General features: G+C 40.1%; 2 protein-coding genes across 2 annotated transcripts; both read left to right on the plus strand.

Moving 5' to 3' along the window:
* Nucleotides 1-241: 241 nt before the first annotated feature.
* LOC144645453 (uncharacterized) lies at nt 242-22,997 on the plus strand. Its single transcript, XM_078505033.1, has 6 exons — nt 242-311; nt 16,522-16,699; nt 19,783-19,839; nt 20,951-21,086; nt 21,853-21,986; nt 22,734-22,997. Exons 2-6 carry the CDS (start codon nt 16,550-16,552, stop codon nt 22,926-22,928), a joined length of 672 nt encoding a protein of 223 aa, XP_078361159.1. The 5' UTR covers nt 242-311; nt 16,522-16,549; the 3' UTR covers nt 22,929-22,997.
* On the plus strand, nt 812-11,992 carry LOC144645486 (uncharacterized). Its single transcript, XM_078505079.1, has 4 exons — nt 812-1,016; nt 8,515-8,584; nt 8,683-8,816; nt 11,856-11,992. Exons 1-4 carry the CDS (start codon nt 867-869, stop codon nt 11,889-11,891), a joined length of 390 nt encoding a protein of 129 aa, XP_078361205.1. The 5' UTR covers nt 812-866; the 3' UTR covers nt 11,892-11,992.
* Nucleotides 22,998-24,907: the final 1,910 nt, after the last annotated feature.

The raw sequence follows: 24,907 nt of genomic DNA on the forward strand, positions 1-24,907 counted from the left end.
TTATGGATGTACTTGAGAGTTTGAGGAGCACTCGAGAAGATAGAGATGCTCTCGGCCACATATCGAGTAACTTTACACTTTCGTGCTCTCCAAACCCCCGTGTGCATCCATAACTAGATAGACGCACCCTTACCATGAACTAGTTCTAAATTGGACAAAAACTGCGAAGCCAATTAGTTGCCTTGAAAAAAAAATAAAGTGAGTAGGAACAAAAGAACAGAAACTTCCTTCAATTGAACGCTTCAAACCCCCTCACAAAGCTCAGTTGAATTGTTTGGCACATTAAGCGCCTTAGTATCTTTTCTCTGTTAGTATCTTTTCTCAACTTACAAGGGCATTAAGAAGCGATTTATTCATAAAAAATTGCAGCCAAAACAGTGAAGAAATAGCGGGGGCTTTCATACCACGCAAACTAAGATCGAAACGAAGACGATCTAGCTAACAGCAGAAAAGAGTGGTAGTTTAAAAGTGCTTTTTTCAATATTTTGACCGGTCTGAAACGACACATGACCGAGCTAAAATCTGTTTGGCCACGCAACATGACCGGCAACTGACCGAAAATTATTTTAACCCTGTAGATAGACTACCCTTTGCATGAACCAATTCTTAATTGGACAAAAAATGTGACGTAGGAAAGGTGTCGAGAATATATGTTTTAATTTTAAAAAATGATTGAATTTAAAAAAAATGCGAAGTCATATTAGTTGCCTAGGCTACGTGCGCGTACATAAAATGTGTAGGGCACAAAAGAAAAAAAACTTCCTTCAATTAATCACTTGTATGAACCCTCTCGCAAAGCCGAGTCGAGTTGGTGGGCAAATTAAGCGCCTTATTTTTTCTTACGTCCTGATTGAGGTTATACAGCAATGACTGATCAAGTCGAAGAAGGCAAGGCGAAGGCGGCCGGAGTAGTTGGCATTCTGATTGGAGTATGTGCAATAATCGAAGTGATATGTGGATTAATCCTCCTCAGCAAAGGTGCCCCCGAAGGTTCCGGCCTTTGGTCTGGATTTGGGGTAAATAACTGTTGATATCTACTGAACAGTAGAATCCCGAATTCTCGAACCTCCAGGAGAAACAAAAATTGCTTCGAGAAATCGGGACGCTTGAGAAGTCGGGAGTAAAATTACAGAGAAGTACTATCCAAGTGAAACTAAATTGGTTCGAGACTAGAACGGGAGTTTCGAGAGGGTTCGAGGAATCGAGATTCTTCTGTACTAGGTTTCTTGTAATCTAGTGTAACTTTCGTTACTAATTTCAGAGGTTTCGCCTCAAAATTAACGGCGGTCCTTATTTATGTCTGTTATCCACTTTTAAAACCCCTTCTGAAACAGTTTGTAAACTTCGCCAAAGATGTCGATACTGTTAAGGAAGGTAAAATGTAACTGCCACTCTTGCTTCTTTATTGAGTTCTTCTTTTTTGAAAAAGGCAATTACTTAACTTGTTTATACAATCAGGAGGCTATTTTACCCGCTTCCGTTGTATAAAATGTTATTTATCAATGTTATTCAGAAATTTTCCTATTTGTGTTCGCCTCAAAGCGCCCGCCATTAGTTAAGTGGAAAAGCTCACTAACAGCAAAGCATTCTGCTTTCCAGCTTTTTGAAAGGTTGCCCACGAAGAAGTTTTAAATACGCTATTCTCGCCGATATTTAAACTAGTCTCGCGTTTTTGAATTATGGGGAAGACATTCTACGAAACATGATCAAAGACACATTCTGTCTTAAAGAAATTCTACTTTCTTGTAAAACAGTACTAGTGTTGTTAACTGAGGATTTTTGTAATTTATCAGTGATTTTATACCAGGGACGATTTCGTTTTATTAACTTCAAAGCCAAAGAATCACACAAATTACTGTGTTATGCTATTTAGATTCGTTCGAAATTTTACTGAGTTTCAGTTGTCCTGCACCGATTCAAAGCGGCTCTCTGATTGGCTGATTTTGGCTGATTTTATAAATTCTGTACCGAGACGTACCGGACCAATCACACGCGAGCTTTGGTTGTGAAGCCAAAGTTGGTCGGCGAAACGGTTGGTGTCATTTGGCTATGTTCGTCTGTTCGACAAGATGCATCGTTTTTTACGTTATTTTTGTTGAGATTGTCAGTTTTGTAAGCTTTGTTATTGTGTTGGAACTGTTTGAGTTATATCGCGTTGTTTATGGTACACCCGGTACAGTCGGTACGGCCGGTATAGTCGGTACGCCCGGTACACTCGGTACACCCAGTACAGTCGGTATGGCCGGTACAGTCGGTACGGCCGGGTGTACCGAGCGTACCGGGCGTACCGATTGTACCGGGCGTACCGGGTGTACCGAGTGTACCGAGTGTACCGGGCGTACCGAGTGTACCGGGTGTACCAAGTGTACCGGGCGTACCAGGCGTACCGGGTGTACCCAGCGCACCGAGCGTACCGGCTTAGATGCCGATTTTCATACCTGTACTACGATTTAAGCGATGCATGTTCACCGAAATTTGCCGTTGAGTTCACAACAAACACAAACCCAAAAAGGATTAATAAAGCAGAGAGAACGCGTCTTTTACACAACTTATTGCGTCCAATCGTTTACTTCGTGATTCCTGTGTGTGTCGTGTGTGTGTGTGTGTGTAATTTCCTCGGGTGAGTAATTTATTTTTTAAAATTACACGTCATGCACATCCCCTTCACCACTATTACCACTATATTTACTACTATTATATGGCAAAGCCAGTCTTAGACAAATCCGAGCGTTAAGATTGGTTCTTTCTTGGTCGGGATTTTGCCATACGGACCACTTCCATGAAAATGGTCCAAGCCGTGTAGTTTTTCGATAGCCGGCAAATTCAAATTTCCAACTAAACCTGCTAAAACAAAACGTGTACTCTCACATTCGCAAAGAAACTACCGAAAAGATTGATATTTTTCAGAGCTTACAACGTGGACGAAGAAAACGAAAACTCACCGAGCGAATTACAACCGAATTGTCTTAAGATCTCTTAAAGTTTGGGAAACTTCTGATTTGGAAACAAACACATGCATCACCGACAGACAACAGAGCACTTCTTACAATGTCTACAAGTAGGCCATGTTTGTATGTGCATGAGTTATTGTTCTTGAGCCAATTGACGACAACATTCATTTACACTCAAAACTGATCCTTCCTTCCTTCCTTAAGTGGTACTAAACTTATTTTTTTTATTGTTGATATAATGTGAGTCACTTTTCGCGGCATGTCATATTCGCGACACTTATTGTTCGCGTCACTTTTATTTCGCGATTTTTTGGAATATCGAAATTCGCGAAATAAAAGGAAAAGTGTCGCGAAAATTATATGTAATAAGAGGGTCTCAATGGGGTGGGGGCTTTTACGGTTAACGGTTAAGATTTCGGCCTCTTTACGGCTAACGGTTAATTTATTTCCATTACGGTTAACAGAAGTTAAAAGTTAATTTTCATTGTTTTTAATAGTTAAAAATCAATTTCCATTATTGAAAAACGTATTTTAGGTCTTTGGACCATTTTTGGGACGATGAAGTGAACTAGTTTAGGTTATTTATAATCACTAACCGATTTTTACGGTTAACACATTTTACGGCTAACGGTTAAAATTTTCCATTTTTTACGCCTAACGGCTAAATTTTTGGCCGTTTTACGGCTAACGGTTAACCCCATTGAGACCCTCTAATAAGGTACATTGCACAAATAAGCGCGCACACTGGTTGCACGAAGAAATTACTAGAAAATTAAATTTATAGTTTATATACAACTCCTTGTCTCGAACATCAGTAACGGTACGATCCTGAGGAGGTAATTTAAAAAGTCCACAAAACCGGGTCATTCGGTTGCAATCTATGTAAAGAGTATTTCAGTTGATTGCTAGTATTTAACATCATGACAAGACAGCAGCGTAAATCCAGCAAACGATGGTCAGCAACAGCAGCGCAATAAGTGTCATTTTCTACATGTGAAAAAGCAGGATCCGTGTCAAGCCGACTTCGGATCGTTAAAATCACAAAGTATTTCCCAAAGTCGTTTGTGAAAGCCGCATATGTCTCCAATAAAACTAAAACATTATTGGACATATATTTTTTAATGTTTTAACATACTTTTCTCCAAATAGAGAAAATAAATTCCCACGAAATACTGTCACGCCGAAAGATGGAATAAGGGGAAGTCCGTCAGACTTATGCACCTGAATTATTTTCAATCTATTGCCAACTTCTGTCCTACTTTCTTGTTGAAATAAATATTTTCAAACAACACCAAACATCAAAAATCAGGTTTGACGTTTTACAGAATGACACAGAATCACCGCGAGCTTTTGCGTAAAGCTTGAGAACTTTGTGAACCAGAATTACTGTACGATAATTATAGTACATCTCATTACAAACTTTTGTGATACCGGCTCCTTCTTACTCTCAACGTTCTACGGTCCGGTACACCCGATACACTCGGTACACCCGATACACTCGGTACACCCGGTACACTCGGAACACTCGGAACACTTGGTACGCTCGGTACACTCGGTACACTCGGTACACTCGGTACAGCCGGTACACTCGGTACAGCCGGTACACTCGGTACACCCGGTACACTCGGTACACCCGGTACACTCGGTACACCCGGTACAATCGGTACAGCCGGTACACTCGGTACAGCCGGTACACTCGGTACACTCGGTACAGCCGGTACACTCGGTACAGCCGGTACACTCGGTACAGCCGGTACACTCGGTACAGCCGGTACACTCGGTACACCCGGTACACTCGGTACGGCCGGTACACCCGGTACGCTCGGTACACTCGGTACAGCCGGTACACTCGGTACACTCGGTACAGCCGGTACACTCGGTACACCCGGTACACTCGGTACGGCCGGTACACTCGGTACGCTCGGTACACTCGGTACAGCCGGTACACTCGGTACACCCGGTACACTCGGTACAGCCGGTACACTCGGTACACTCGGTACACTCGGTACAGCCGGTACACTCGGTACACCCGGTACACTCGGTACGGCCGGTACACCCGGTACGCTCGGTACACTCGGTACAGCCGGTACACTCGGTACACTCGGTACAGCCGGTACACTCGGTACACCCGGTACACTCGGTACGGCCGGTACACCCGGTACGCTCGGTACACTCGGTACACTCGGTACACTCGGTACAGCCGGTACACTCGGTACAGCCGGTACACTCGGTACACCCGGTACACTCGGTACACCCGGTACAATCGGTACAGCCGGTACACTCGGTACACTCGGTACACTCGGTACACTCGGTACACTCGGTACACTCGGTACACTCGGTACACTCGGTACAGCCGGTACAGCCGGTACACCCGGTACACTCGGTACACCCGGTACACTCGGTACACCCGGTACAATCGGTACAGCCGGTACACTCGGTACAGCCGGTACAGCCAGTACGGCCGGTACAGCCGGTACAGCCGGTACGGCCGGTACGGCCGGTAAGGTCGGTACAGTCGGTACAGTCGGTACAGTCGGTACAGTCGGTACAGTCGGTACAGTCGGTACAGTCGGTACAGTCGGTACGGCCGGTACAGTCGGTACAGTCGGTACAGTCGGTACAGTCGGTACAGTCGGTACAGTCGGTACAGTCGGTACAGTCGGTACAGTCGGTACGGCCGGTACCGTCTGTACGACCGGAAATGGCCGGTTCCGGTCATAGCCGTGCTTATCCATGCTTTCCCATGTTTGCCGTTGCTATTATAAATACCTATGATAAGCCAGAAATGTTCCTTAGATGGGATGTAAATTAGAGGAACTACTAACGGTGAAAGAAATCACCACAAAACATATAAAGTATTTATTTTATTAAATAATTTTCTATTGTTCTCGTGGATCAGCCAATCAGAGAGACGCTTTGAACCGAGACTGCTCCTGAGTTTGAAAGCAAAGTGTACTTTTACGCGTGTTCTGGGTGAATAGATAGCTTCGTTAATGATTAACTTATGACGCATTAAGACATTTTTTGTTCTAAACAGCAAGTATTTTTACTTTCGTTAGTTTTATGACATTCATAGTTAGCATTCTTGTGAAATGTTCTGCTGATGGACTGATTTAGTATTACGAATTCCAGTTTTTTTATATTAGCAAAAGTTTTATTGTTCATTTTCGGGTTAATTTTATAATAAACGTCCCAGCTTTAAATGTCTCGAAATGTTGACTGTCAAGTTTTGCCAAATAAAATTGACTCTCATCCTGGAATAGACGAAGAAATATACCTTGTTTTCGGGTGAACGTTGATTTTCTCATCCGACAATTTATTATGACTAAAGGCAGTAAAAACTAATAAGACTTTATTGTGGTAGAAAAATTGCCAATAAAGTATTGCAAGCACTTGAGGACTACAGTTGATTAAGGTTGAAATTTTAAAGGAATAGATTTATGTCCCATCCGTTTATTTCTTCTTCTGTCGAAACAAAATTCAAATACAAGTTGCTCTGATTTTGTAAAGCGCGATGTTCTTTTTACTTGCTGGAATGTATATCTTTTTTTCGCATTCAAAAGTTATTCATGCATAGAGTGTTGCCGATTTATGATTTGATGTGAGTTACTTAGCTTGTAAGCGAGTTCTGTTGTTTCAACCCTCTCCGTGCGTCACTCAGGGCCTTTAATACAATTTCCCTATCGATTTACTCCAAATTTGGCTAAGGTTACTTTTAGGTTTTCTAGTTTATTCTATTCCTGAGATGTACTATAACTTAAAGTATTGTTCCTGAAACTCCTAAAGCTGTTTCTGCCAGCTCAGTCGAGCAGCCTGAACTGTTTGGCCGAAAAACACAGTGAAACCTGTTCAAGAATTTTTCAATTTTGTTTCCCTATTTCTCGTCTGGTTGTTTGTTTGCAATTGTTATCTGTTAATTTGTTTGTTAATAGTCGTCTGCGAGAAGGACTTGTAACGGGCAATACTCACTGAAGTATACATGTATATGTGTTTCGTGTGTACTAGCCTTTAAGAAAAATATTAAATTAAACTTGGCTGAGTTTAAATGTTTGTACTAAAAATTCTGAAAACTATGTCAACTTGTTGGAAGGCCATAATTATTATTCACTAAGTCATGAAGCGGTACGAGATATTTCCATCCCCGCGAGACAAATTTTGTTGAAAATATGGAAATTAAACATATGAGTAACACTCGGATATAATTCACTGATAATTATTAGCAACAACACACAGCTAAACAAACCATCAAAACAGCGGATGTTATTGCACTGACGTAAGTCATTAATCATTGAGACATCTTTCTTTTGCTGTATACTTTGGCTGAGTAAACCAGTATAAAAAGAAGTACTGTAATTAATATGCCTTTGGGTCGAAAGAACAAAGTGTAGTTTTCCGACGGTTATGGTTGAAAGGATGGCTAATAGTCGGTCCGATATACAGCGCCATAAATTATTGATTCATGAAAAGCTTATCTTAAATCGACCTTCATTTGATTAGGAGCTTCTAAATGGTTTTTTAAAAAGGCTTAGTTAATTATTGTAATTCCAGTTTTATTCCAGATGAATTTTTTTAACACGTGACTCATTGTGTGCAGATTGGGTAATTTTGATAAAATTGGCAGCAAGGTTTTTCCTGTTCTTAAGTGCTTACTTCCTTTCCGTGAAATGCGGTCTTATATAAAACTGAATAAACACGTTTACGATATTCTATCGATTGACTGTCTCACTGCTCTGTTGTTTCATTTGTTGGACAATTTAAAAGCGTTAGATATTTACATGTTCATTATATCAGTGCGATTAATACGTCACCTTGTTCGTTATATATAGTGAGTTCGTTAGTTTATAACTTCGACACTTTTCGCAAGTCAGTCGTTACTCAGTCGTTACTCAGTCATCACTATTCGTTACTCAGTCGTTACTGTTTGTTACTCATGATCAATCGTCACTATTCGTTACTCAGTCGTTACTGTTCGTTACTCAATCGTTACTGTTCGTTACTCAGTCGTTACTGTTCGTTACTCAATCGTTACTGTTCGTTACTTAGTCGTCACTATTCTTTACTCAGTCGTTTCTGTTCGTTACTCAATCGTCACTATTCGTTACTCAGTCGTTACTGTTCGTTACTCAATCGTTACTGTTCGTTACTTAGTCGTCACTATTCTTTACTCAGTCGTTTCTGTTCGTTACTCAATCGTCACTATTCGTTACTCAGTCGTTACTGTTCGTTACTCAATCGTTACTGTTCGTTACTTAGTCGTTACTATTCGTTACTTAGTCGTTTCTGTTCGTTACTCAATCGTCACTATTCGTTACTCAGTCGTTACTGTTCGTAGCAAGATTTCAGCACCCACATCCTTCGATAGTTTGTGTTGTTTGTTAAACCGTTCACTGTTCCGGATAGTTCGTTGCCTAGACTTCGTTGTTGTTCGTGGTCTACCGTTTGTCAGCTCGCTACCTCGTTAGTTCTTTACTGTTCGTTATATGTTGGCTCTTAGTCCTTAATTTCGTTATTTCTTTTGTTCTTTAGCTTAATATCAGTTTTCTCTACATCTTTATGCCTGCAGCTAACGGTTACTGCCGCTTTGGGAAGACCCCCTGGGAATCTTGACATGGATAAAGAGAATCAAAATAGCGGTAAGTAGAACATATAGTCACCAGTGATCCTTACACCCCCCCCCCCCACCCCCATATGCACAAAATCCTAATTTTTGCCATGATTTTCTGATTTACAGATGATCTTTTACTTGGTGATGTGCATTCTGTGGTTCCTCGTAAGCATTGGCCAAGTAGTCGTTGCCTTCTGGGCTTGGTGGTTCTGGCGCGTGTTCAGCTGTTTTTTTTGGAGCCCGAGATGGCTCTATTTTCGGTAAGGAAATTGAGGACCGTTGGGACACTCATGTAAAGCTTACATAGAAAGTAGGCCCTTCCCGATTATGCTAGCATTTCTTCCGGTATAATTTAGCTTAACGAGCATTTTTTGGCACTTTTTTCTCAGAAAAGTATTGCTAGCACAATTTAGCATTTTCCGCCAATTTTATCTAAATGTTTGTTGTCAAAAGCATCACGTTGCTTGTTTTTGGTGTTCTAACACTTCTAAATACCTTTAGGAAATTTCAATTCTCCAAGCTTTCCACATAAATGCTGTCTCTCCATTACAGCCTGGATTATGGTTGTGATTTGGAAGAAGCCTAGCCGGTCAGCGGTTAATTTTTCAGAGGTTGTACCCAGTCCTTACTATAAATCAGAACAAGATTACGTCAGCCACGCCATCGTCACGAAATATCAGACAAAAATAAGAAAAGTATAAACAAGTATTATATAGATAAAGATGTTTTTTACTTACAGTGGAACCTCGATTTAACAAACCTCTATATAACGAAGACCTCGGTATAACGAACGATTTTCTTCAGCCCGGAAATTTTTTTTTTTTTTTTTTTTTTTTTTTTTTTTTTTTTTAAAAAAAAAAAAAAAAAAAAAAATATATTTTTTTTTTTTTTATAAAATTTTTTTTTTTTTTTTTTTTTTTTTTTTTTTTTTTTTTTTTTTTTTTTTGGGAAAAAAAAAAAAAAAAAAAAAACAGCCCGGCCAAAGTTACAGTAAAATGTATGGAGCAGTACCTCGATATAACGAACCTCGATATAACGAAATCCTCGTTTTAACGAACACAATCCGGGAGCCCAAAAGTAAAATGTACCTCGATATAACGAATTTTAGTTAACACGCGACAAAACATGAATGTAAAACAGACCAACAAGGATGAAAATACTTTAATCCTAACAGGAAAACAACTTCAAAGACATATGCCCATACCAACGTGGAAATTAAACGTTAAAGCACAAATGTAATTTTTGACAGGCGCTCAGACAGTTCAGATCATTAAATACTGGGTAGTGCAACGTCACAGCGTTAAAAACAATTATTAACTATACCTCGATATAACGAAGATTTTGGTTGTTTTTCCGCAAATTCGTTATATCGAGGTTTTCGATATAACGAACCCTCGATATAACGAACAAATTTCCCCAGTCCCTTGGCTGTTCGTTAAATCGAGGTTTCACTGTATTCAGTTAGCGTAAAACACACGTAATGCTTAAATTTGTATGTATTCCTTCAAAATAAAACAAGAGCATTTTCCATTTCAAAGGAGCATAATTCGAGCGCTTTTTGGGCTAAAAACGAGCATTAGAGCATAAAATGCCAGTTTTACCAGCATAATCGGAAAGGGCTTCATAAAAAGCCAATTCCTCGTATCCTCGATTTTTCTTACTTCACGATATCTCGAGCAGAAAGTCGTTTCCGTTCTCTCACTCGAATACTGCAATTTTACCAGGAAGATTCAGGAATTTGGGATTTCGCTGTACAGTCGAACCTATCTCTCCATTGCGGACAATTTCCGATGTCCCGACAAAATTGTCACATATTTTCTTTGAAAAAAAAAAACCCTCTTTAACCCTTTCACTCCTAAACGCGCTTGGCGTTTTGTTTTTTTTATAAAAAAAAACCCAAAAAGGCAAAAGAAGGAAGAGAGAAAAGAGAAAAAGGAAGGTTAATACGGACCCTCTCTAATACGGACAACGGACACTAAATCTCGGCCTCAGGGAGCAAATTCATATAAACCGCTAAACATCTTTACTACTGACACTGTGATATAACTATCAAGAGGGTCTTAGCTCAATGGGGTTAACTGTTAGGCGTAGAACGGCCAAAAATTTAGCCGTCTGGCGTAAAAATTGGAAAATTTAAACCGTTAGCCGTAAAATAAGTTAACCGTTAGAAATCGGCCAGTAATTAAAAATAAAACAGACTACATCACTTTATCGTCGCAAAATTGTCCTAAGACCTTAAATACGTTTTTTTAATAATGGAATTAATTTATAACTTGTAAAAAGAATGAAAATTAATTTTTAACTTCTGTTAATCGTAATGAAAATGAACTAACCGTTAACCGTAAAAGCCACCACTCCAATGAGACCCTCTATCAATTTAGATGTAGTTGAAAGACGAGTGTGGACATGTTTTGAGTTACTGAATACAGTCAACTCCCTCTTAACGGACACCTCTATAAGACTGACACCTCTATAAGACGGACACTTGGTGATGGTCCCTGCCGTTTCTCCACAGGCGGCCCAGGCTCTCTCGTTAATTATTTGCAACGGTCGTTGTCGGTTCGACTCAAGCGATCGAAAAATATGCTTCATAAATTGACGAATTTGAGATCTTTCGTTCCTAAATTACAATAAACTGTAAGCCAAATAAATAAAGATCACTTACCTATTGTTGATTGTCTGTTATTGTGTGATTTTGAGGGGTTTTAGTGAAAATACTTCCACACTTCATATTGCTAGAGCAAAGTTAGTCAGTGCCCTAAGGATACGCGTTTACTAAGCTTACTAACCAAAAATAATGAAGCTTCCCTGCTTACGTGAAGCAGTGAATTATCGATTGTAATGAAATAACGAGTCAATTTTCTGATATTATTGATGGCCCAGTTTGTAGGTTTTGTTAAAGCCTGAAAGCGACTTTAAACAAACTCAAAACAGACGTGTATTCATTGTGCATAGGTTTAGCTTTATTATCTCAAAATAGTACTGGTGTCATGTTTCCTCGACTCTTTACAAGACGGACACCTCTCTAAGACGGACAGTTGCGGCCGGTCCCAAAGGTGTCCGTCTTAGAGAGAGTTGACTGTACTTCAAATTGTCTGAGGAGTCATAAAAGTGGCGTCATCGTGGTGACCTCTATGATAAGGACACTTTCCTCTGTCCCTTCGGTGTCCGTATTAGAGAGGTTCAACTGTACTTGTTTTCATCTTACGATAAAAGAAAATATAGATGCATTGTCCTGTCTAGAATCTCATTAATTATTAACAGTCCCTCAAATCCTTCTCGATTTTTTTCTAATTCAGTCTTCACAGTGCAAGATTGCGATGACATCAGGTTGATTACAACTTTATTCTTCGCCATTATGGTCGTGAGCGCCCTTGCTGCCATTTTTACGCTGGCTGGTTCCATCATTGGCTGTATGGGGACTTGCTGTGCAAGATCAGTGGTAAGTCACGCAATTCTACTGTGACAGCGTCACGCTTTTGTTTCTATCACCACTCGGGCCTACACACCACGTGATCACAAACTTTGAACGTCGTAGAAGCCAAGAATGAGATGGCTATTTGTTTTAGCATAACCCACTTACTTACAACAACAACACCAACAACAACAAGCATTCCGTATAATTGAGATTGAGAGTAAAGGACTGCAGAAATTTTGAAAGTACCTACACATTTTTTCCACATCCATCCTCATCAAAAATGACTTCTTCTTCCTCTCCCACCCTGCTCTTCATCCTCCCACCCCCTCGCAGTCATTCCCCTGGGATTTTCCAAGACCTGTAACCTTATCATGACTTCATTCCTGCAGCAAGGTAACATGGTGGTAGTGCAACAGCCAGCTGCATATCCCATGGTGATGCAGCAGACCTCAGTGACCCAGCAACAGGCCTATCCGGGTCAACAGGCCTATCCTGGACAACAGCCTGTGCCTCCAGCAGATTATGGAATACCAGTGAAAGACTAGACTGTTATCGAGTCGTTGCCTCCTTGCGCAGATTTTCTCCGGTATCGTCACGCAATATCCCAACGAACGTCTGTAATGGAGGCTAACCATGCTTTGAACTTTTTTAAGTTAGGTTTATCATACAGCCACCTTTATCTCGGCTAATGAAAGAAGAGAAGTTAAGTTTCTATTTAGTATTAAGAAGAACCATTTGGTTTAAACTTGTACGTACATCAGCACGCAGTAAGTAGCTGAAGATTTAAAGTATATTTTTCTATGGTCTATTAAACTCAATGCAAAACATAACCAAGGTATATATAAGCTTAGATGTTCGTGTACAGTCAAACCTCAAAAAAGCGGCCCTCTTTTAGACGGTCACTTAACAAATTCCCGGAAATCGCTACCCGAACTTAGTGTAGTGGCCATAACAAGAATACCCGATGAGGACCCACCTTGTGTAGGGGTAGGGACTACCACCTGTCTGATAAGTCACATGGAAAAAATTTATTGGCCTTAAAATTTGAGTTGACTTTTATATTAGGTGGACGTGAAGCTTGCATTGCTGAAGAAATGGCACGAGGAGTTTAAGGTGGGGAAGGGGGGAGGGGTTCATGAAGAGACCAACTGTCGTTTTGCAGAGTGGTGGGTCTGACTGAGTACAATAGTTTTGACAATTTCCCTAATACTGCAAATTTGACCTCTATTAATCGGATGCGGTCACAGTTTAGATTTTCCAATTGGCTAGTTTTATTGTAAACGATCACCAAGTTAGTTTACCCACGATGCGTTATTTTGACACGACGATAAGCAAATCATGCCCATTTCACAAAATTATGCTACGCGGTCCTAAATCACAGACAATCATAATTCAGGGGTATAACGAGCTCCTTCAATAATTATGTTTTGACAACCACTTTATTTTTTATCCTCAATCCCGTTAAATGATAAATCATCCCGTTTTGATCCCGAATTTCAGACCTGACCCGTGATCCTGTGGCTCTGATCCCGGAGTATCTTACATCGGCTCCCACTCAACAAATCCCTGATCGTACATACCTCGTTACGACCCTGATAATTGGTTGATAATGTTGATAACGTGGCCTACAACAAAGACGCTTGCCTTACAAAAAACACCATCATTATTCCGAATAAAATTTACAAACTTTGTGAGGTTTTCCTTCCTTAAATAGGGTTGAATAGAGTTCCAGATTTTAGCAACAATGTTCGAATTCTTCATTTAGTTAAGACTGAACTTGGGAAGACTGAGATTAACCCTCGGACGTACAGGCAAACTCATACCCCTACCATCGTACAAGGGGGGGGGGGGGGTGGATGGAACCCCTCCCCGGAGTTTTCGTTATATTAAGGCGTGGGGAAATTATTTTGCTCTGAGAAGAAAGCCCTTAGCTTACTCTACAAGATGACATAACTTTTATTGGCTGTGACGTCATATGACGTCACGTGACGTCATAAGAGCCGCCATCTTGGATCCGCCATCTTGGATTTCAACATTTTCTTAGAAAGTTACAAAATAACGGAAATTGATGCAAAATCAAGCTAGAATGCTTATGGAATGTAAAAAATAAACAAATCTTACACTTCTGTTTTAAAAAACTGGAAAAAATCAAGAAAAATGTTTAAAATGACGATTTTTGGCAAGACCTGCTTGTATTTGTGACGTTGCCATGGCAACGTCATATACCATGGACACATGGTTGACATATCAAAATTTTCGCAAAGGATGAATGAACAGCTACCGAAAGTTTCAGCATTGTAGGGTAAATTCTTTTTTCAAAATTGGGAAAAAACCTTACCCACCTTATCCATCCACCCCCCACCCCCCCCCCCCCCTTGTACGTCCGAGGGTTAACTCAGCTCATTAACATTTTCAGTTTATGCAAACATATTTTATTGTTTCACTCTTTCAACATGGCTGCCATGAAAACACTTTATACCACACGCTAGTAAAAGAAATGCGTGAATATGACCACGCGTCATTTTATAAATACTTTCAAAAGACACCACTTTAAAGTAAAAAAAGATTTTAGGGGACCTTCCCGGATTCCCAGTTCACAGCCTACGTGACCTGACGTCAGGCGTTTTCTTTCACTACTGTGTTCGCGGTTGTCTGCGGTTACGCAGCAATTTAACCAATCATACTTTTGGATTTTGTCACATGATACCACTTACCATGTGGACGCCGTTTTGTTTTAAATCGCTGTCGATGTAAACATGAGATATTCAGAAGTAGAAGCACCAAGGAAGTTCGAAAATTTCAAGCAATATGGAACTGACTACGAACCAAATTGCAAGAACGCAGTAGTAAAAGAAAACACCGGGAAGCCGGGAAGGCCTACTCAAATCTTTATGGTCCTTCGGAATCTTTTGGAAGTATTTATAAAATGACTCGTGGTCATATTCACGCATTTCATTTACTAGGATGTGGTCTTCACTTGATAACGGTTTAACGACCTTACTCAATATCTCTTGCGGTATTTTCGTCTTCCCTTACGAAACCTTACGAGTCTATTACGTCTTTGCCGTAGGTAAAAACTGAAAGGACAAGGAAACGTTTGTCAGCGTGCTCCATTACTTTGGCGACAGGCAAACTGAATTAAATTACCCGCAATCTCCCTGCTTTTTGGCGCAAAAATTCAGGATGGCGGGCATCAGTACGTACGTTTAACGCACGTAAAAAGGAAACGCTTTTTATTACTTTTTACGCGACAGTGGAAATTTGTCAACGTACGTTTTTTTAACGCACGTTTTACGTACGTAAATATTTACGTGAGAGTGGAAATCCATATTGGTGGAAATTTTCGAACTTCCCTGATGAGAAGTGCTTCTACATCTGAATATTTTCTCATGTTTACGTCGACGGCGATTAAAACAAAATAGCGTCCACATGGTAAGTGGTGTCATGTGAAAAAATTTCAAAAGTATGATTGGTTAAATTGCTGCGTTACTGCTAGCCTCCCACGCAGTAGTTCTTAGGGGCGATCGTGTTACACTCCTCTCCAGTGAAAAAAGTTGAACTCAGTTCAACTTTTTCGAAAACCCTGATGATCGCTACGTGCGTGTCATGTTCGTAAATACCTAGAAAAAACGTGGTATTGGAAATTGAACAACGTAAAGTCGACGCACGTAATCGCGCGCTTAAAATTTCATTTTTACGTACGTTTATAATTTTCACGTACGTTGACGTGCGTGGAAAGAAACACGACAGTGTGAATCCACCTTAAAAGAAATGCGTGAATATGACCCGACGAGTCATTTTATAAATACTTCCGAAAGACACCATAAAGTGAATAAAAATTTGGGTAGGCCTTGCCGGCTTCCCGATTTACAGCCTACGTGACCTGACACAGGCACTTTCTTTCACTACTGCGTTCTTGTAATTTGGGTCTGTAATTAGTTCCATAATATTGGTAGAAATTTTCGAACTTCCTCGATGAGAAGTGCTTCTACATCTGAATATCTTCCAATGTTAACGTCGTCAGCGATTAAAACAAAATGGCGTCCACATGGCAAGTGGTGACATGTGACAAATTTCGAAAGTATGATTGGCTAAATCGATGCGTAACCGCAGACAGCAGTGAAAAAAGTTGAACTCAGTTCAACTTTTTCGAAAGCCCTTATGATCGCTACGTGCGTGTATCGTACGTAAATACGTAGAAAAAACGTGGCAATGGAAATTGGACAACGTAAAGTCGACGCCCGTAATCCCGTACGTAAAATTTCATTTTTACGTACATTTTTGATTTTCACGTACGTGACGTGCGTGGAAAAAACGCGACAGTGGAAATCCACCTTAACTCTACATTTCTTTCGTGCTTTCCAAACCTCCGTGTGCATCCATAACTAGATAGACGCACCCTTAGCGTGAACTGGTTGTCAATTGGACAAAAATTTCGAAGCCACTTAGTTGCCTTGACTACGTGCATAAAATAAGTAGGACACAAAAGAACAGAAACTTCCTTCAATTAATCACTTGTTTAAACCTCCTCACAAAGCTCAGTTGAGTTTTTTGGCACATTAAGCTTATACAGCGATGAATGATCAAGTCGAAGAAGGCAAGGCGAAGGCAGCCGGAGTCATTGGCATTCTGATTGGAATATGTTCACTAATCGAGCTGATATGCGGATTTATCTACGTAAGCAAAGGTGGCCCCGAAGGATCTGGCCTGTGGCCTGGATTTGGGGTAAATAATTGTGATGTACTTGGTTTCTTGTTATCTACTGTAAGTTGGTAACTAATTTCAATGAAATGTTTCGCCTCAAAAAGTAGCCTTTATTGAGCTCTGTTATCCACTGCAATGCCTTTTGAAACAGTCTGCAGTTAACATCGCTTTTGAGGAAGTTAAGTTGCACTGTATCTTCATTGAGTTCTTCTCATTTTTTTAAAAAAGGCAATTACTTAACTTGTTTGCACACTCAGAAGATTATTTCACCCGCTTCCACTAGCTGTATAAAATTATATCAACTATCATTCAGAAACTTTCCCATTTGTGTTCGCCTCAAAAAGCGCCCGCAGTCAGCTACGCAGAAGAGCTCATGGCATTCTGCGTTTCAGCTCTTTCAAAGGTTGCCCACGAAGTCTTAAAAACAATGTTCTAAAAATTAAGGATTCTCGTAATTTACCAATGATTTTATACCAGGGTTGATTTCGTTTTATTAATTTCAGTTTGTAAAAAGCTCAAGAATAATACAAATCACTGTGTAAGAGTAATTTACGCTTTATTTTTATGACAATTCTTGTTATTTCAATACATTCGAAGTTTTACTAAGTGCTAAAAAAAGAGTACTTTTACGCGCGTTCTGGTATGACGCATTTCCATAATTTTTTCTTCTAAATGGCACGTACATGTTTCCTTCTTGACCCTTCTTTAGTTTTATTATATTCGTAGATAGCATTCTAGCATTCTTTTTATGTCTCGAAATGTTGACTGCCTTTCTGCGAAATGCATTGAACTCTTGGCCTGGAATACAGTAGACGAAAGAAAGTACCTTGTGAGTGAAGTAATTTTTGCAACCGACAATTTATTCAGTTTACACAATTTATTCTTTTCCTGATATACTACAACTAACTCCAAAAGGCTGTTTCTGCCTTAATCGAGCAGCCTTAACCGGTTTAGCAAAGAGCAGTTCCAGAACTTTTTGATTTTGTTTCTCTATTTTTCGTCTACTTGTTTGTTTGTAGACGTCCGCGGGAAGGAACATGAGGGTATCGGAACTTGTACCGGGTAGTAGTCACTTTTATAATTATATGTGTCACTTGTGTACTTGCCTAAAGAAAAAATTTTGAACTTGAGTGAATTTAAATATTCGTATCAAACATTTTCAGAACCATGTCAAGTTTACTGAGTCGTGCAACGAGACCAAATATTTCCATCCCTGCGTTTGAGACAAATTTTGTTGAAAATGTGTAAATTTAACAATGAGTAACATTTTGGTATGATTATCAGCCGAATAATAATAATGGATTGATGTGTGGAGAGAATGAACTCAGAAAAAAATTCTGAGTTCACAGATGGGACTCGAACCCACGACCTTCCGTACTAGAGATACCGAAAACCAAAACATCAAAAAAGCGAATGTTATTTCACTGCATAGCGTCGAAACTTCTCTTAACACAATCTCAACCGCACGTAAATCACTAACCATTATACTTAAGACTTCTTTCTTTTGCCGTTTACTTTAGCTGAGTAAACTTATTAATAGAAGTACTAAACATGCCTTTGGGACGAAAGAACAAAGTGTAGTTTTCCGAGAGCGTTCTGGTTGAAAGGATGGTTAATACTCGGTCCGATATACACTTACTCATCCTCATCGAGCCCATGAGGACTCTTGAGGCCGGTCTCGGTCCGATATACAGCGCCATAAATTAATGATGCACGAATCGACTTTCATTTGATTAGGAGCTTCTAAATGGTTTTATGCCAGCTAAAAGAATGATTTTTCAACACAAATAAATTAAAGTGTGCGCCAAATTGGGTAATTTTGAGACAAATGGCCGCAAGATTTTTTTTCCTGTTCTTAACTGCTTACTTCCTTTCTGTTGAATGCAGTCGTTTCTAAAACTGAATAAACACTTTTACATGATTGACTGTCTCCTTGCTCTGTAATTTCATTTACTGGACACCTCTGTTAGTTTGTTATACATTTACTAGTTCATTAGTGCGTCAGCTTGTTCGTTACACCGAGTACTTGTTCGTTAGTTCGTTACTGTTCGTTAGTCAGTCGTCATTGTTCGTTAGTCAGTCGTCACTACTCGTTAGTCAGTCGTTACTGTTCGTTAATCAGTCGTTCCTGTTCATTAGTCAGTCGTCGCTGTTTGTTAGTCAGTCGTCACTGTTCGTTAGTCAGTCGTAACTGTTCGTTAGTCAGTCGCGCATCGTCACTGTTCGTTAGTCAGTCGTCAGTGTTCGTTAGTCATTCGTTACTGTTCGTTACCGCTCGTTAACAGAGTAAGCTCGTTAGTTCGTTGGTCCCGCGTTACCGTTCGTTACTGTTCATAATTCGTTAGCTGGCTACCTCGTTCTTTGAGGGTGTGGATGGCATTGAACTGATAGCTACAAATTGGTGAGAATTTAAACTACTGTCGCTTAGAAATAGATAAGAAATATTCAATTACACAAAGAAGAATCAATCACAAGGAAACCCAGTTAAGAAACCGCGTCATTTCTCATCTGATACATTACACAAAGAAGAATCAACCATAAAAAATAAAAATAAAAAAAATAAAAAAAAATAAAAAAAACGAAAAAAATCTGAGCCCCAGATGGGATTTGAACCCACAAAGATCGGATGCTCTTGCCGCTGGGCTGGCGACTCGACGGTAGGCAAGACTCGACGGTGACCCTTGCTCACCGTCGAGTTTCCATTAACTCAGTAGCGAGCTAGACCATCCGATCTTCGTGGGTTCGAATCCCATCTGGGGCTCAGATTTTTTCTGGGTTCTTAGATCTTCTTATGGTTGATTCTTCTTCGCGTAATTTTTTATTTCTAATTTATTGTTGTATCAGATAAGAAATGACGCGGTTTTTTAACTGATAGCTTAGTCTGCTAATATAAGATCTGCAAAAGTTACTAATAGCTGAGAAGCGGGATCACATTTTTGCTGGTACCCGGCCCGAGAATTCGCCGCCATCCTGACCCTCTTCGATAGCTCGTACTGTTTGTTAGTCCGTTTTGGAGCAATGTTCGTTACTGTTCGTTATACATTAGCTCTTTATATCGTTATTTCTTTGTTTGTAAGCTTACTATTTTATCTTTATGCCTGCAGTTTGCAGTTATTGCTGTTTTGGGAATCGTGACATGGATAAAGAGAAACAAGGCAGTGGTGAGTTAAACAGATGTTGTTGAAAACATACATGCATGCACTCATGTCCCCCTTCCGGCCTTATGTCTGGAGCCCATTACACGGAGCGTGCAACTTCCAAACGGCGTTTTCTAAAGTTAAGTTATTTTTAGATACGAATTTCCCGTGAATTGGTTTCGGGTAGCCAATCACAAGCGCTGTCGTAACAGACTGTCGATACGTAACTACAGTACCTCGTCCACCTTGGAAGTTAACATGGCGGATACATGCGACGAATCTTCTTCAGAATGTTCTGACAGCATTTCAAGCGATGATTTCAGTATTTTCTCACGAAGTAGTAGCTGACTTCATCGGAAGCAATAATTCTCGCAATCGCGCAGGAAAGACTTAGCTAAAAATTACTTTACTTATAGACCGAATGCATAAATGGCTGCCAATTTAAAATTCTTTTGTATGCATTTAAATTAGCCTGACTAACCTCGCTCTAGAGCAAAAATTCTTTCGAATTATCAACTCAAAAACGAGGTTAGTCAGGCTAATTTAAATGCATACAAAAGAATTTTAAATTGGTAGCCATTTATGCATTCGGTCTATGAAAACGCCGTTGCACAAATACATGGAAGTTGCACGCTCCGGGTAATGGGCCCCTGCTAACACCATTGACCCCGATCCCCATATAGGCACTAGAAAAGCACAATAGCCTAATCCTAATCAAGTAAAGCGAAAGTTCATATTCATAGCGTCGGTTCGTATCTTCATAAGTATGAATAAAGAGTTTAATACGATCTCATTTTGAAGCGTTGGTTCGCGTCTTTATAAGTGTGAATAATAAGTTGTGCGAGGTTTAATTTCACGTTCACATCTCATAGCGTTGGTTAGTTTCAGGCGCGGAAATCTGACCTGACGACATGTGACGAGTACAAATTTGACGCTACCTACTCCCCCAGTGTAGCTAAATTGTCATACCGACAATGTTCCGATTAGTCACGAGCTTTTCCGGTTAGCTTCGACCAAATTTTCTTAGCGCAACAAAGAACAAAAGGACTATTGTTTAGTGCTTAATGGGAAAAGTTTAAACACAACAATAGACCATTTCTTGATACGATTTTTGTCATGTTTTTCTGATTTACAGATGATCTTTTACTTGGTGATGTGCATTCTGTGGTTCATCGTAAGCATTGTCCAAGCTTTCATTGCCTATTTCGCATGGTGGGTCTGGCGCGTTATCAGCTGCGGTTTTGTAAGAGACCCAGATGCCCCATTCATCGGTAAGAAAATATTGGGCTGTTGGGATCCTACAACCCTACATATCTGTGTAGCTCACAAACCTATAACTATGTTACGACATTTACTGACCAACGTTAAGGACAGAGGCGAACCTAAGGACAGGGAGCGATTTATAAGATCAAATGCTCCGACTGCCAGGCCTCCTACATCGGAGAGACTGGTAGAAACCTTAACCGGACTGAACACAAACGAGCGACGAGAAATGGCGATGTCAACAATCACATTTCTGAACACCACCGACTTACTAACCACAAAATCGACTGGGACTCTGCTGAATGCTTAACCTACAGTACTATTTTCAACGACTGACTCTAGAAAGCTGTTATTTGCACAAACTTAAAACAGACGCCTATCAACAGATGTCAAAAACTACCGGCACCTTACAAACGACTCTTTGACGACGTAAACAAAACCGACAAACGGACCGCAAACTGAACGACTTAATTTGACAATAGACTGACCAATTACTGTTGACAAACTTTGCACAAGTCTTACAGCCAATAACATAACGGCAAAACTGACCAATCAGCTTCAACGGACCAGACTCATAACATCATCGACTGACAACAACTTTTCACTTAACTCTGAAGATGACTACCGCTTAGGTTGTCGTTCTTATGCTTGCGTCGAAGCCGTTTACACGGTGAAATAAGAGCTGTTATTATAAGTGCACTTTCCACTCAAGAAGCTAGTTAACTTTTTACAATCCCTCATAAATCCTTCTCGATTTTTCTTATCCTCTCACAGTGGCAACCTGCGATGACACCAAGTTGATCGCAAGTTTATTCTTGTGTATCATGATCGCGAGCTTCCTTGCTGCAATTTTGACGTTGGCTGGTTCAATCATTGGCTGTATGGGGACTTGCTGCGCAGGACCAGCGGTAAGTCACGCAATTCTACAGTGACAGATAGTTTTTCTCAAAGGAGTAGTAAAATTTGGAGAAATAAGAAATATTGAAGATTTAGTGTGATTTTAAAATTAGAATTTGAAGTTTAAAATTAGTAGATGGACACCAAAACAGTCCCCTGACAGCCTGGACTGCTCTTCAACTGTTTGGCAGTGTTTCAAAAACAATTTTCTTTCTCCTTTCTTTTCTTTAAACCTCCTAAAATTTCACTCAAATTCAAATGTACCCCCGCCTTAAGTTTAGGCAAACCCAGTGCCCCGCCCCGGAACAAATCATCGACATTACATTCATAACTGGCGGACATTAAAATACGGGCTTCTTGAGTTGAACCTTCTGCAGCTTTTTAGGAAGACCGATGCTGCATTTGCTCAAACAACATTACAGTTATCAAATGTGGTTGAACTAAGATGTTATATACATTCATTAATACATTAAAAGGTAAAAGGTATACTCGTGAAAGCCAAGAATGGGATGGCTATTTGTTTTAGCATAAACCAAGTACTGACAATAACAACAACAACAATAACAAGCATTCCGTCTTATGGAGATTGAGAGCAAAGGACTCGACTACAGAAATTTTGAAGGTACCTCCACATCTTCATCGAAAATGACTCCTTCCTCCCCGCCCACTCTGCTCCTAATCTCCCCCCCCCCCCCCCCCGAAGTCATTCCCCTGGGTTTTTCTCTAAGAATAAACGTATCATGTCTTTATTTCTGCAGCAAGCTGGCGTGGTGGTGGTGCAACAGCCAGTTGCCGGATATCCCATGGTAGTGCAGCAGACCGCAATGAACCAGCAACAGGCCTATCCGGGTCAACAGCCATATCCGGGACAGCAGCTATATCCGGGACAGCAGCCTGTTACGATGGTTGGCACCGGGCCTCCGCCAGATTATGGAATACCAGTGAAAGAGTAGACTTACATCGAGTCGTCAACTCAACGACTGTTAGCCTCCTTACGCAGACTTTCTCCAGGATCGTCAAACAATAAAGACTGCGTCTGAAGAACGTCTACGAAGGAGGCTGACCGTGTTTCGACATTTTTTAGTCAAGTTTATTATACAGCCACTTTTATCACGGCTTATGAAAGTAGATAAGTTTAGATTCTATTGAGCACTAAGAAGAACCATTTGATTTGAACTTTTCCGGTTGTCTTTTCAACTGAATGCAAAATATAACCAAAGTATATATAAGCTTTCTTGAAATTACGCTACGCGGCCCTAAATCAAAGACAATCATAATTAAGGGGTATTACGAGCTTCTTGAATGATTATGTTTTTACAACCAATTTTTTTTATACCCTACATATATATATCCAGTTGCTAAATAATCCCGTTTTGATCTCGAATTTCAGTTCTGACCCGCAGTTCTGATCCTAGACTTGCCTCAAGTCGCTCGTTTTTTCTTTGCATCTATAGTTACTTAAGGTGATTCCACTGAAATAGAAGGAGTATTAAAAAAATTCTGAAACTTGGTCTAGGTTACAATTATGTTATGAGCATTAAAAAAATGAAATAAAAAATGGGGGTCACCGCGCTAGTTTTTGTGTAAAATGGATGGACATTATAGCAAATATACGACCCGCGAGATATATATTAGGAACCCTAGTAATCCAAATGGGGATCGCTATTATTTCCAGAAAAAACATTTTGCATTAAAGAATTAGTCTATTTCAACAAAATAGACTTTGATCTTATGTTAAAAACTATTCTTATTGTACAGGAATTAAGATAAGGAAAGAAATTTAAGATTTTGCTTCGAGCGCACGTTAACGGCACTACCTAAAAACGTGTTTTTTACGGCATTAAAATTAAAATATCTCAATGTAGAATTTTAAACTTTTTTTAAAATCGCGATATATTGTAGACAACCGTATGACATTTAAATTAATGAATTAAAAAATGGGGGTCACCGTGCTCGTTTAAGAGAAAATGAACATTTATTTCCTTACCGAGCTTAGCCTGAAGGGAATCTCGTAGTGTTCTGTGTGCGCGCGCGCTCGTGCGCGCGCTAAATGACGCGAAAACTTATGCGCAGAAAGGATGCGCAATGCAATACCGTGGAATCACCTTAAGTAAAATCGCTTTGAAATCAAGCGCGAAAGACCACTTGAGTAAAATCGCCTTTGAAATCGCGCGCGAGAGATCGCGCGGGATTTATTTCTGTGAACGCGCGCGCGAAGGAAAACAAATGACACTTGCCGAGGAATGGCTCGGAACGAGCGACTTGGAGCAAGTCTATTCTGATCCCTGATCCCCGGGGGCTCTGACATCGGCTCCCACTTAACTGATCCCTGATCCCTTATTCCTCATTACGACCCTGATAATTGGTTGATAATGTGGTCTACAACAAAAACGCTTGCCTTATTTACGAAAAACACCATAAAATCCGTCTGATAGCCAGGCATGAAGTTCCTTTAACATGTATTCACTTACTTTGTATTTATCATATTTTGCTTAATGTTGTTAAAATGTACATCCTTTTGCATTCTACCTCAATTTTTCACACATGCATTTCACGCTAAATTTAGGGGCCATTCCTGAGGGTGATCCCCTCCTTTCGAAAAAACGCTTCCAAAACCCGAAGAAAAATGATTTCAACGCAATGGATATCAAGCCCGTAACGCTAACATACTCAAAGTTGCCTTGCATCCAACATGTCCAAAAATAAAATGTTTTGATAATTCACAGATTTTGAGCACAACTACGACGAAATCATAAAAAATAACGTCTGAAGTGAACCGTCACTGATTTATTTTTATTTGTAATTTTAATAAAAGTGTCGTTGCCAAAACAAAAATGAATGTGTTCGAGAATACTAGCTTTCTAGGGGCCTGTTTATATGGAAGAGAGTTGTCCCTGGTATAGGGGAGTTACCCTCTCTCCCGAGCCATCTT

Source organism: Oculina patagonica, chromosome 3 (genome assembly GCF_052425735.1).
Source record: "Oculina patagonica isolate OP01 chromosome 3, crgOcupat, whole genome shotgun sequence".
Taxonomy (NCBI): domain Eukaryota; kingdom Metazoa; phylum Cnidaria; class Anthozoa; order Scleractinia; family Oculinidae; genus Oculina; species Oculina patagonica.

What these genes read in the sequence shown, in the direction of transcription:
- LOC144645486 (XM_078505079.1), top strand. Translation starts at nt 867, where the DNA reads ATGACTGATCAAGTCGAAGAAGGCAAGGCGAAGGCGGCCGGAGTAGTT. An exon ending in GCCTTTGGTCTGGATTTGGG is followed by an intron (nt 1,017 to 8,514) that starts GTAAATAACTGT and finishes TTATGCCTGCAG; the next exon opens with CTAACGGTTACTGCCGCTTT. An exon ending in CCGAGATGGCTCTATTTTCG is followed by an intron (nt 8,817 to 11,855) that starts GTAAGGAAATTG and finishes TTTCTAATTCAG; the next exon opens with TCTTCACAGTGCAAGATTGC.
- LOC144645453 (XM_078505033.1), top strand. Translation starts at nt 16,550, where the DNA reads ATGAATGATCAAGTCGAAGAAGGCAAGGCGAAGGCAGCCGGAGTCATT. An exon ending in CCCAGATGCCCCATTCATCG is followed by an intron (nt 21,087 to 21,852) that starts GTAAGAAAATAT and finishes ATCCTCTCACAG; the next exon opens with TGGCAACCTGCGATGACACC. An exon ending in CTTGCTGCGCAGGACCAGCG is followed by an intron (nt 21,987 to 22,733) that starts GTAAGTCACGCA and finishes TTATTTCTGCAG; the next exon opens with CAAGCTGGCGTGGTGGTGGT.